The 13,914-nt window shown below is 43.3% G+C and overlaps 1 protein-coding gene across 5 annotated transcripts in view; it reads right to left on the reverse strand.

The window, feature by feature from the left end:
* ATP11C (ATPase phospholipid transporting 11C (ATP11C blood group)) overlaps positions 1–13,914 on the reverse strand; it is an 828,266-nt gene that overhangs the window by 6,941 nt on the left and 807,411 nt on the right. Inside the window, exon 29 of one of the 5 annotated variants that reach the window (XM_086918643.1) lies at positions 11,809–11,899. The exons of the other annotated variants lie outside the window; for them this stretch is intronic. Within the exon in view, the coding sequence (XP_086774769.1) occupies positions 11,810–11,899 (90 nt within the window). The 3' untranslated portion in view covers position 11,809. The remainder of the gene's footprint in view (positions 1–11,808; positions 11,900–13,914) is intronic. 5 annotated transcript variants of the gene reach the window in all.

Below are 13,914 nucleotides of genomic sequence, written 5' to 3' on the forward strand. Positions count from 1 at the left end.
AGTAGATTGAAGTGTCAGAAGTGAAAAATAGCATGTAATATAAATATCTATCGTAAAAGCTGCCTTAAATTTGAATTGTGCATGTTTATATCGACTTCCCATACAGATATATAACCCACAGAAACAATATCAAGGATAAGCACTAAGCTATCACAGTATACATTCTCCAAGGAACTATTAATACAAGTTCCTTTAACAATTGGGCACTCAGCCCACAACCACCTAAAAGCCGAATTAGGCTTCCCAATGTAATTGCCATATATACACAAACTCGTGGCTTAAACGTATGTAGGGAAATCGATAATTGGTTTTAACAAAGCCTAGTACAAACTACCCCTGGCTCCCACAATGCCTCCTAACTGTCAAAGTGGGAAGGAGGGTATAAATAACAGAAAGTGAAAACGGACTTGTAACTACCGTGATCAGGAACATTTACTGTTCGAAACGCGTAGGTGAAGGAAGTTTTTCTGAGCTGGATTAAACTGCTTTAATCATCCGAGAAGAGTGCAGTGTATTTTCTTAATTGCTAGATAATAAATCACGAGTCCTGTCCTTGACTCGTCGCCTGCACCAGCTGACTGGCCGCTCCTCCTCAACCAAGGGACGTTTGCTTGATATATATATATATATATATATATATATATATATTACCTACTGGCGGTCGCCAGTAGGTATATATAGTTAGGATTTTTTCCCTATGCCATTTTTGAAAATTCTATGTCTAATAACTTTGGCGTTTGTGGACGGAATCGGCTGAAATTTTCAGGAAAATGGCACATTTTGTTTCTGAGCAGCTCCTGGAAATTTGGGGGGGGGGGGTCGTCAAGGGGGGGCCGAGAAAAAAGGGGGGTCCCAAAACGCGTTTTTCCCATGTTAATTTCCATAGGGCGGTTGGACTCACTTTTAGCCCGAACGGCTGAATGGATTTTCACGAAACTTGGCAAAATTGTAGGGACTGTTAGCCCGATGTGCCTTTGCTAGGTCTCAATATATGTGCTCCAGTAGTTTTTGAGAAATTAACGTTCAAAACAAGATATATATCTGTAACAGCGCTCCGGGCAGCGATCCGGTCCGCTTACTTTTCGCGAAACGGAACTTTGCGCGCAGAAAGCTGATTGGCTCTCCGGTGTCTGTCAACATTCTAAACAGTCTGGAGCGGCCGCCATCTTATCTCTCGGTGGGATCGAGAGAGAAGAAGAGGTGAAAAACGAAGGGGGAATTTAATGAAAGGGGGCAAGGTATACCCCTCTTGACCCCCTAGGATTGTTGTTGGGGTTATTAAAGGGTCCCGTGGGGAAAATAAAAAAAAAATGATTTTTCACGGTAGAAGCGCTTCACGGGCCGCGAACTGGGCCGCAAACTGGTAGCGAAACGGGAATTCGCCATTTTGTGCTTCGTTTTAATTGTTTAGAGACAAAAATTATCGCCGCACATTGGCCACAATGCATGAATATCGCTGAAAAGTCAGCGATATTCATGCATTATCCAGCAAATGCTCTTAGCCATGTTATCCACCTTCCATTGGATAACAGAAAGCTGATTGGCTCTCCGGTGTCTGTCAACATTCTAAACAGTCCGGAGCGGCCGCCATCTTATCTCTCGGTAGGATCGAGAGAGAAGAAGAGGTGAAAAACGAAGGGGGAATTTATTGAAAGGGGGCAAGGTATACCCCTCTTGACCCCCTAGGAATGTTGTTGGGGTTATTAAAGGGTCCCGTGGGGAAAATAAAAAAAAAATGATTTTTCACGGTAGAAGCGCTTCACGGGCCGCGAACTGGGCCGCAAACTGGTGGCGAAACGGGAATTCGCCATTTTGTGCTTCGTTTTAATTGTTTAGAGACAAAAATTATCGCCGCACATCGGCCACAATGCATGAATATCGCTGAAAAGTCAGCGATATTCATGCATTATCCAGCAAATGCTCTTAGCCATGTTATCCACCTTCCATTGGATAACATGGCTAAAAACTGCTCTGTGTGTGAGCTTTTTTTTTTTTTTTTGCTGCGTGACGTTTGTTAACGTTCGATTCGATGGAAATCAGGAAGTGTTGACCACCATTTTGTCACTGCGAGTAAATATTTTGTTATAAATGAATCCTTATTGATAAACATTGTCTGCGCCATCTTGCGTTTTTGTCCAATGCCACAATTTTGTCGTGCACGGCAGCCATTTTAGATGCCTTGACCAGGGCCACTCTCTGCACGCCGCCGATCCTCAGCATGGCTCCCCACCCTCGCAAGCATCTCCCCCACGCACTGGTCACCCCCGCTCTTTCTCTCATGCATGGGCCATATACTTCCCCCCATCTGCGCTGCTCTTCTCTGAGAATCACACCCTGTGCCCGCCCGACACCTCCCTTTCACCCTATTCACTACCGCACCCTCTGACACTCCTCTTCCTCTGTGTCCGATTGTCCAGGCCGGACCTAGGCTATCACCTAGCCCTGCGGATGTAGTTTATGGCCCCAGCTGTAGAGTATCCAGACATGCCAACCTTCCCGATTCAGGCGTGAGACTACTGATTTCAGTGCTAGTCTCCCGCCTCCCGATTCCTGCAAGCAAAAACCCGGGGGCATATTACCAACAACTAGCGATAATTTTTGTCTCTAACTTGTTTAGAGACAAAAATTATCGCCGCACATCGGCGAATTTTATCGCACATAAACCTCGCTATTAGTAAGGTTTATCGCAAATGCGATAAAAAACGGCCGCAATGCATGAATATCGTTGAAAAGTCAGCGATATTCATGCATTATCCAGCAAATGCTCTTAGCCATGTTATCCACTTCCCATTGGATAACATGGCTAAAACTGCTCAGGGCAGGTGTTAGGTTTTGGAGATATTCGCGCTTAGCGCGAATATCTCCAAAAGTTGGTAATAGGAGATAGCGATGGTTAGGGACTGTTTCCAGTCGCTAAAATCTTGGCACGCCCACTTTGCATGTCATTAGTGATAAATATCACTGATATGCAAAGCGGGGCCCAAGATGGTCGCTATCTCCTTTTAGCTGTCACTAACTGGTGTTAGCGACAGCTTGGTAATAGGGAGATAATTTTATCTCTTTTTTTTTTGGCTTTTAAAGCCAAAAAAGCGGAAATAACCCCCCTTGATAATATGCCCCATGATTTCTCGGGGGTTTCAGCTGACAGGGCTTGGTATTGTGTTACGTGCTAATTCTTCCAGGAAACGTCAGAGGGTCGATGCAGGGGTTCTAGAAGGGGTGATAAACCATTTAAGCCTCATGAACAAGCGCATGGTCTTTTAAAGATTTATGAAGTACTCGGGGCGGCGGTGTGTGTGTGCCCTCTTTCAGGAGCGGGCGGGGGGGGGCACTGCCAGCAACTTGCCAGGCCAGGCAGTGTTCAACACGTGCATCACCCTTTCTCTGCCTGCTATTGCGCTCCATGCTTCGGAAAGGTAAGAAAAAGAACGTGCATTTGAGTTTGAAATGTCCGATCTTGTAGCAGTACACTTGCAAAGCCCACACATGACAATAATCCGATTCAAGGCCCCATTCACCCGATTTTTTTAACATATATAGCACTCCAACAAAGTTAGATTTTAAAACTTTATTAACATTTAACTATAATGAACGGAACAAAAACTAGTCCCAAGGCAGCAGAACGCGCTGAGATGTTGATGGCACCCAGGTGATGTCCAGTAAACTGCCGCACTGGTTTTGGTATCTTACAATGCTGCTCCGAAAATTTGCGTGCGGCGGCCCGGGGGGGGGGGGGGGGGGGGGGATAGGGGGGGCGCGTGGGGGAGGCGGCGTGAACGGGCCTCCCCAGGTGGTGGCCATCCAGCTGAGTTGCGCCTGCTCTTGCGGCTACAGCGTCTCGCTCACCATGTTGTTGAGTTGCTCCCACTCTTGCAGTGCAGCGATAGGCGCCTGCCACATGACTCTTAAAATGGCGGACGGCTCTTCGGTTTTGGGCCTGGTCCACTAAAATGGCCCTGGGACACCTTGGAACTCGGACGCTTGCCTGCTAGGGCTTGGGCTCCATTCTCGAAAAGCGTCCCCTCAGCCGTGAAGATTCTACAAAAGTCTTGGGGGCCCCCGACTCCCGCAGGCTTCCGGTGGGGAGCGGCTGCCATGATTGCTCGCGGAATGACCACGACGGAGCCACGAGATGGTGGTGCTCTCATGCTGACGCCAGCTTCAGTCTGAATGATCCAGAAACAAGGTGGGGCTTTCATCGTTTGGGAAAAAAAAATGTTCTAAACCAATGAAAAGTGTTATTTTTAGGTCATATGACCAAGCCTTCCATCTTTAGGAAACCAAAAGTAAAATGATCCAATGAAAAGTTTTATAAACAAGTCACATGACCTGTTATGCGGCATAGGGCTACAAAAAGCGTAGAAAATCCGTTGGCACGTGAGGCGGCGTCAGTAGCGGACCGATGTGCGAATAGGCCGAAGGCAGCACAACGCGCTGAGATCCGGATGGCACCGAGGTGGTGTCAAGCAAATTGCCGCACTGGTGTGGCCATCCTACAATGCTGCGCCGAAAGACGGCGTGTCCAGCTGAGTTCCGGTCACTCTTGCGGTACAGTGAGTCGAACGTGCCGAGATCCGGATGGCACCGAGGTTGTGTCCAGCAAGTTGCCGCACTGGTGTGGCCATCCTACAATGCTGTGCCGAAAGTCGGCGTGGGGTGCCCCGTTGGCTTATGAGGTGATGTCAGTAGTGGACCGATGTGTGAATAGGTCGGAACCAGCACAAGGCGCCAAGATCCGAATGGCAAGTCCTGGATATTGAGTGCCATAGTTGAGTTCTGAGCAGTGCTTGTAAGACTATCTGAAGCTTATTTGCACCTGCTGCAGCTTCACTGTTGCCCAAGGTGGTGTCCAGCAAATTGCTGCAGTGGTGTGGCCATCCTACAATGCTGCGCCGAAAGACGGCGTGTCCAGCTGAGTTCCGGTCACTCTTGCGGTACAGTGAGTCGAACGCGCCGAGGTCCGGATGGCACCGAGGTTGTGTCCAGCAAGTTGCCGCACTGGTGTGGCCATCCTACAATGCTGCCCCGAAAGACGGCGTGACCAGCTGAGTTCCGGTCACTCTTGCGGTACAGTGACTCGAACGCTCCGAGATCCGGATGGCACCGAGGTGGTGTCCAGCAAGTTGCCGCACTGGTGTGGCCATCCTACAATGCTGCGCCGAAAGTCAGTGTGGGGTGCCCCGTTGGCTTATGAGGTGATGTCAGTAGTGGACCGATGTGTGAATAGGTCGGAAGCAGCACAAGGCGCCCTGCACTGTTGAGCTTTTTTCAATGCCTGTTTTTTGTTGTTTCCCCTCCATCAAAAACAAAAAAAAATATATAAAACTGTGCAAAAATACAAAAAAATGTTTAGAAAAGCAGTGCTTGTAAGACTGTCTGAAGCTCTTTTGCACCTGCTGCAGCTTCACTATTGCCCTGGTGTGGACAAAGATCGCCCATGACTTAGGCTGATTGAGAGTTTGTAGAAAAATGGCTTCAGATTTTCCACATATTACTCTTCAACATTCTTCCTAAATGTAACAATGTGAGACTCACTAGGAGAACGGCTGTTTATCTTTCCTTTCAAAATGCTGCCAACAATATTTTCTGAATGGAAGACACCATCTTGTAGCATAAAGGGCCGAAAGGGGTTCTGGTCTGGCCGATTGTTGGTGGAGACATTTTGACTATATCTTGGACCTGCCCGGCCTCGCCCAAAATGGCGCCGGTATAAATGGGACTCGTAACTCCTTGCCCGCAAATGTATATCTAGAGAATTTTATTGTAAGTGGCCCTGTCTTATTTTAATTACAAAATGTACGTCCACCGATTCCGCAACTGTTAGACACCTTAGTTCTTGCAACCTAATGGCCCGCTCGTTACGTTCCTCTACAGTGTAAATGTCTCCTCATCATATACGATTTCAGTTTGCTCCGTGGCCGGCCCAGGTGGTTATAGGCCCGTATTTGTATACTGACATTTTCACAATAAAGGTTTTTAAATCAAACACGGTAGTAGTATTTACATTGGTAAAGTTTTTACTTTTAGTCACTGTTTTCGAATCAGTAAAAGGCAAGTGAAATAAAGCAGTCCAATTACATGACGGATAAAAGGTATAATATGTAGGAACGTAGTAAAGATAAATGGTAAAGGGCAGTTGTGTTTTCCACTCCTGCAACATAAAGTGATCGATAAGAATCTGATAATCAGGCGTATCGGCGACTAAGACAGCAGGCCCAGTCTCTTTTACTCAACGGCTCCGTCATGGAACGAAGAAACGCCCTTTTTCTCGAAAAAGGAATATATTTTACTTGCAGGACAGTTGTAAATTTTCCGGGAAAGTACATTAGCCTGGAATATTATAACATATATGTTTTAAAAAAAATAATGTTCGAAAAAAATAAAAAGCGTAATTTTTAGGTCATATGACCAAGCTTTTCATCATTAAAATAACAAAAGTAAAATGAACCAATGAAAAGTTTTATTAACAAGTCACATGACCTGTTATGCTTACGTTACGCGCTGCGCGCCGCGCCCCGGATCACTTCCGGGTGCGCTAACGCGGCGTGTCATATAACGCATTACGCGACAACGTAGGTCAAGAATATAGTCAAAATGTCTCCACCAACCAGCGTTCGGAACACAACCCCTTTCAGCAGTCCAAAAAGTTCTGTTAAATGACAACAGAGGGGACAGGCAACAAGAACCATCAGTCAAAGAGGGGAGGGCAAGTTCTTCTCTTCCGGGTCATGTTGGGGCGCTACCGGAACTGATCGAATTGGTAGTCTACAGTGTTTCTGGATGTTTCAGACTAAAGCTGGCGTCAGCATGAGAGCACTACCATCTCGTAGCTCCGTCGTGGCCATTCCACGAGCAATCATGGCAGCCGCTCCCCACCAGAAGCCTGCGGGAGTCGGGGGCCCCCAAGACTTTTGTAGAATCTTCACGGCTGAGGGGACGCTTTCGAGAATGGGACCCAAGCCCTATCAGGGAAGCGTCCGAGTTCCAAGGTGTCCCAGGGCCATTTTAGTGGACCAGGCCCAAAACCGAAGAGCCGGCCGCCATTTTGAGAGTCCTGTGGCAGCCGCCTATCGCTGCACCGCAAGAGCGGGAGCAACTTAACTACATGGTGAGCGAGACGCTGTAGTCGCAAGAGCGGGCGGTAAACAGCTGAATGGCGGAAGAGGCACAGTGTAGCAAAAGCGGGCGGAATGGCAACTAAAACGGTAAAGGGGCGCCCCACTACAGCGTGTCTTCAGGTCAAACGGATTGTGGGACAAAGTCCAGAATAGAAGAGTCATCAAAAGGCAAAAAGTTCCGCCGGACCCCGGGAGCCGGCCGCCTATGTCGGGGGCGATCTCAGGCTACACCAGTGCTATAAGACTTGGGGAGGGGGTCGGAGCCAAGCGTCTTCTCCGAGTCCGTGTCATCACACCGCCCCTCGGGGGCCTCCGTCAAGCGGTTTAGGGAGGTACCATATAACATTGTTTTCAAATGCAGTCAGGTCCACAAACGACCCTCACTTACTTTGAGAATAGTGAAGCTGCAGTAGGTGGAAATAAGCTTCAGACAGTCTTACAAGCACTGCTTTTGTAAACATTTTTTGTTTTTTTTGTATTTTTGCACAGTTTTATATTTTTTTTTGTTTTTGATGGAGGGGAAACAACAAAGCACAGGCATTGAAAAAGGCTCAAACTCAGAACTCTGAACTATGGCACCCAATATCCAGGACTTTCCATCCGGATCTTGGCGCCTTGTGCTGCTTCCGACCTATTCACACATCGGTCCACTACTGACATCATCTTATAAACCAACGTTATGTAAATAGTTATTTAATAAAATGTTTTACCCTGTTTCTTTGCTGGTGTGTTGTCTATATTTTTAATATTTGCATAGGGTTTGTCGTTATTTTGGGCGGGATGGGTGACGGAGCCGAGCTGTCTTGCAGCCCTCATGAAATCAATCAAATGGAGAGACAAGCAGGCAGGACGGATTACAACGGGGGTAAAGGCCTGCGTTAACTACTCTTCACTATCTGCAAAGAGAGAGTACTACTAAGAGAAAAGAGGGGAGGGGGGCAGCGTTCGAAGCACATCAGCGTGCATAAATACGAAAATGTTTTTATCTATCACGTACTTGACATTTTAAAGCTTTTCATATTTGCTATTAAAAAACCAATGAAATTAACAGAAAAAAACATAGGTTATAGTGGATATATAGTTAGGAATTTGCATTTACAAAACCTTGAAAATTCAATGAAAAAACCATTGGTTTTAGGCCATATATAGTTAGGAATTTGCATTTACAAAACCTTGAAAATTCAATGAAAAAACCATTGGTTTTAGGCCATATATAGTTAGGGATTTGCATTTACAAAACCTTATTTTACTCGCATAAAACCATTGAAATTCCATATATAGTTATAAGCGCTAACTATATATCGCGCACCCGCAATCCACTGCTGATGATGTCACATATTACATCATTCATGACATGGTTAGTGACATCACTGATGACATCACTGATGACATCTCAAATGACATCACTGATGACATCACTGAAAACATCTCATTTGACATGACTGATAACATCACTGATGATATCATTCATGTGATAATACCATGAACCTCTTCAGACTCTAATATAACCTTAGATACAATCAGTGTAAACAGACAGTCACAGACTGTCACTCATCCATGGAGTTACTCACACACCTAGTCAGTTATGCCAAAAATCAATCACACCTCCATTTTCTCAACTATACAGTTATACACACCTTACTTATTCAAACATATACTAACACATATTTACTTTACTCTCTTATACAATCTCTGATACATGTTCACAATGATCCATACAGCCACTCACACATTCACTGGCTCTTATGCACAGTTATTTATAGATGTCAACTCTCACATGTACTGTGTTTTACATATGTACTTAATTTGACATGTAGCACTGAGATATCCATTCACTCACTAATACACTCATGCACAGTCAACCGCCCATACAGCTGTTTACACATGCACTTTTGAATCTATACATATAGTGAATCAACTACTCACACATCTATGTACAGAGTCACACACCTTCCAGCCACCCATACACACACACTCAGTTTCCCATACAAATACTTGGACAACCAATCAATAACCCATACAGTTACTCATATAGCTACTGATCAACATATGCAGCAGTTTGTAGAACAACAGATATAATGATGCACAAATTAAAACAGTTTAGTCACTAACCCATGCACTCAGTGAGACACATTTAATCACTCACTCAATCAGTCAGTCAGTCATGCACCTAGTAAATCCTTCATCCAGACACTTATATATCCACTCATTCTTCAATATGTAAAACATATTTTAACTTTACAGAAACATACAGTCACTGAATGTTGTAATCAGTGATGTCATCAGTGATGTCATTTGAGATGTCATCAGTGATGTCATCAGTGATGTCACTAACCATGTCATGAATGATGTAATATGTGACATCATCAGCAGTGGATTGCGGGTGCGCGATATATAGTTAGCGCTTATAACTATATATGGAATTTCAATGGTTTTATGCGAGTAAAATAAGGTTTTGTAAATGCAAATCCCTAACTATATATGGCCTAAAACCAATGGTTTTTTCATTGAATATATATATATATATATATATATATATATATATATATATATATATATATATATATATATATATATATATATATATATATTATAGGCAGGTTACTCTTGATAGGACCAATAGTGGAAATTGTAACAATAGATTTTACATTACTTTCCTCAGTTGGCAACACCATGTTGTGTACTCTGCTGGTACCTATTCCCGAGTTTGACTTCGCCTAAAAAAATCTGATGGCTAAGCCAAGCTAGATGCAAGCTATTTTCCAACAGCATTTGGCCTCATACTATCTTTCCTAAGTTCTTAGACACAGGCTCGATCAAAATTCACTTACCACAGACCAGTTGGAAGAGCCGGAAACTAGGTGCTCATGCACAGTACACAAATATTTTAACACAGATTCAATGTATTGGCAGTCTTTAAAGAGAAGGGATGTCAACCCTACAATCCCAAAACCTAGACCTCTACAACAATTGTAAAAAGCCCCCAAGCACACACAAACTTATTCAATCTTACTCAAATTACTAATTGATCTACTGAGCGCTGCAATATAGTTAAGAGTAACTATGTGGATGGCAACCGCGACAGGCGCAACACACCTGTTTACTAAATTTTGGCTAGCAGGGATTAATGCTGTGGTTTTAAATGATGCTGAATAAGGAATGAAAGGTACATACAGATACCCGTACACTGAATTGTGGCTAGCAGGGATTAATGGTGCAATTTTAAGCAGTTCTGCATAATGAGTGAACAGATAACAGTTGTGGCAGCCGATTTGTAATGAACGGATTTGTCGTTGAGGGCAGGTGTATGAAGTGCTTTGAATGAAGCGGACTCACTGGATTTTTCATGAGGTGTTGATGTACGTGTTACAACAATTTTAAATGGTTCTGCATAATGAGCGAATGGATTACAGTTGTGGCAGTCGATGTGTATGGAAATGATTTGCCGTTGAGGGCAGGTATATGAAATGCCTTGAATAATGTACGGATTTATCTTCTAGTTTCTTAAGATATTTATTGAAATCTAAGCTCAATAGCAGACTCTGTATTTTTTGTGAGGTGTTTGGGGCATGCAGATATACATGTTACAACAAATTAGGACAACTGGATCTCAGCGGGGTGCAAAACACTATCCCGGTTGGAGGCATGAGCCTTTTGTTGATTAAGATTTTGTTTGATTACAGATTACAGCCCTGGAGGATGTGATGAAGGTATTTTCATATGTTGGTGGCTGGTATAACTGTTTGATATCAGGCACTAATATTCTGTCCTTATTTCTAGATATTTGCCTGGACCATTTAAAGTACCAATGTGTGTTATGAGTAAAAAAGATGCTTGCTTTGGGTTGCAGATTTGTTATTGTACACTTTGGGTGTTGTATATTATGTTTACTCTTTAATTCATTTGAATTCCTTCTTTGATGTAGTGGCAAAAGGCAAAAGACACAGACGCTGCATGTATACTATGGTGCTCATAATGTTAGATCATTTTTATATATCCTATACCTTATACACTTATATGATAATTGATGCATGGGTTTCCACCACGTGTTGACCTTTGGCACTTTAACAGGGCCCTGATCGCCTTTGACACAGGGTGGCATTCTTACAATGTGTATGTATATTTGGACTTATTAAGTTACATTATTGTTCTATTCCAGCCCTGAGGAAGTTGTGGGGTGAATACCCCAGCGACGAAAGATGTGTTGTTTGGCTGTAGGCACTGAACAATAAAGAACTAACCTGAGGAATACATGAACTTCTGGGTTAATTATTCTACTGTAGTTTGGATACCGTTTTTGTGTGTTTGGAGGCTTGTTACAATTGTTAAGAGAAACATACTCACTTTCTTCTTGAAGAATATGTTGTGGGATAACAGGTAAAACACAAAGCAGGGCAAATCCATAAAGGTTCTGTTATTTAGAAATATGCAAATATTCACACAGAGCTATGCTTCATCAGAGGAAATGTATTTATTGAAGTAAACCAAGTTATGCACCAACAAAATTGAATAGCTCAATGTGTGCTGGTAGTACATACAAGGGAAAAGATCGAGTAAAAGGCAAGATGCATGCAGGAAATGTTATTTTGTTAGATTAGAATTTAGGAATTATATATCCAACCAAAAGTGTAAAAGTATAGGAAAGTATTAGAAATGTAGGCAATCAGAAGATTTTAAGAAAGTATGTCACCTTAATCATTCCAAGAGACACTGTGACTGCTGGAAGTTTGAGAGAGCATGAAGACAGTAGAAATTCCAGAGGAAGGGAGGTATCTTTTTACCTAAAGCAAAATAGCAAAAAAGGAGGAAACGTGGTAAGCAAAGAGAAATATAGAAAAGAAATGTTTAGTAGAAAATGAGAAATTCAGAGCAGGTAAAAGTAGAGAGTGGATTTTAGCAAGACACTTACCTGTAACAAAGGTTCAATGTAATACTTGCAATTGAATATATTTGAACTCCTTGAATACACAACGTTGATTCGATAAATTCTAAAATTATTCTTTCTATTATTAATAACAGATTTACAATCTTTGAACAGATTCCTTATTCTTTAATGCACGTGCTCCGGCACCACACCTGCATAATAGACTCAACAAAGATTTGAGTCATCTTTGAGTGTTAGTGCGGTAACTAAGGATATCAAAGCTATCTCTCTGCGAAGCTCACCCTCTGATATGAATCAGATCATTTATCCTTCAAGAAAGTTTAAGACAATGTTAGTATAAGTAACAGTGTCTTTTCACGAATACCACACTCTAAGCGACCCCATTAAATCTGTAATTTACAGGGGCATGAGCACCGTGGAAAAGTAGCAGTGTCCAATTTTTGCCACTGGCACTGGACGCTAGTAGAGTTAGGGAACTGGCTGCCAGAAAAAACCTTCAAACCCCTCTCTGTACTACATCTGTTAAAGGCATGATTGTTAGCCTGTTTTGGGACTACTGGGCTTGCTGGCAAGAGAATTCGACAGTGACAAGAGCACAGGTGATTCCTCTGCAGATGGAGGCTGTCTTTCACTTGACTTTGTTGTGCGAAGGAACTGGGGGGGAGGGAACGGAGCTGATTGACAAAGCAAGCACTGCAACCAAATGGGGAACTAGAGAACCCTGCTGAGCTACCTGGTGGGGACTGGTGTCAGGGTGGTGGCCGCAGCACCAACGGCCAGAAGGTGGGAGTGCAGTACTGTTGTACTCAAGGGCACCATTAGCTGGAGTATGTTATGCAATACAAAAGAGTATGATTACCACAACACACCAGAAAAGGGAAAGGAAGTAAGATAAGACTGGACCAGATGCGTCACTGGTGGTGGGCTTTAACACCATCGGTGCGGTGCAGATTTACCCTGTGCGCTGACCAAAATAGATTCCCATTGTTCATGACGAGCTCAGCTCGTCATAAGTGTACGAGAGGTGTTCCTCATGACGAGCTGAGCTCGTCACGAGCATCAAAGGGGTTAAATGAAAGAAAACATTCTCTGTGGAGCTTACAGGCTGGAAATATGTGATGCCAAATGTGTTCGTTTCTATAGTATGAGATCACTGGGGCTGTGAGATGCACTCTCCCTAAAATATATATTTTTTTTTAATTGAAAATCGGAAGCAAACGATGATAAAGGTTATGGTCCTGTTATGCCATCTGTCTGGAGCTATGCAGGAAGAGTGACTCTCAAAAAAGGTATCCAAACTTTTTGAAGGGGGAGAGGAGTGTGTGTCTACTGATCTATAGATGGATAGATGGATAGATGGATAGATAGATAGATAGATAGATAGATAGATAGATAGATAGATAGATAGATAGATAGATAGATAGATAGACAGACAGACAGACAGACAGACAGACAGACAGATAGATAGATAGATAGACAGACACACACAGACACGCTTTCTGGGAATTAAAGGACAGTGTAAAACAAGGCAACACCACTTCCCTTAAGATGCCTTCCTCAGTCATAGGTGGAGAAGTTGTTTCTACTGCCGCTGTTTCTGTGCACTATTTTAATGAACCACACTCAAAGTGGACACAAAGTCCTAACGAAATTAATTACACAACAAATTATCAAAATATCATTGATCAGACTTATCAACAGTACTTGCCTGTAAGGAAAATGTAGTTAGCTACAATTCTCCAGTTTATACTCAGACTGTGTTGTCTAATCCAAGCCAGGCTACTGAGGCCACACATGAGGATCTGTCCATTGAACTAAGGTAAGGGTGGACTTTGCAATGTGCGAAACGTTTGATGAGATAAACAGTCATGGTTTTGGCACAGGCAGTTGCATAGAATGGATTCCACGGTT

Source organism: Lissotriton vulgaris, chromosome 4_1 (genome assembly GCF_964263255.1).
Source record: "Lissotriton vulgaris chromosome 4_1, aLisVul1.2, whole genome shotgun sequence".
Taxonomy (NCBI): Eukaryota; Metazoa; Chordata; class Amphibia; order Caudata; family Salamandridae; genus Lissotriton; species Lissotriton vulgaris.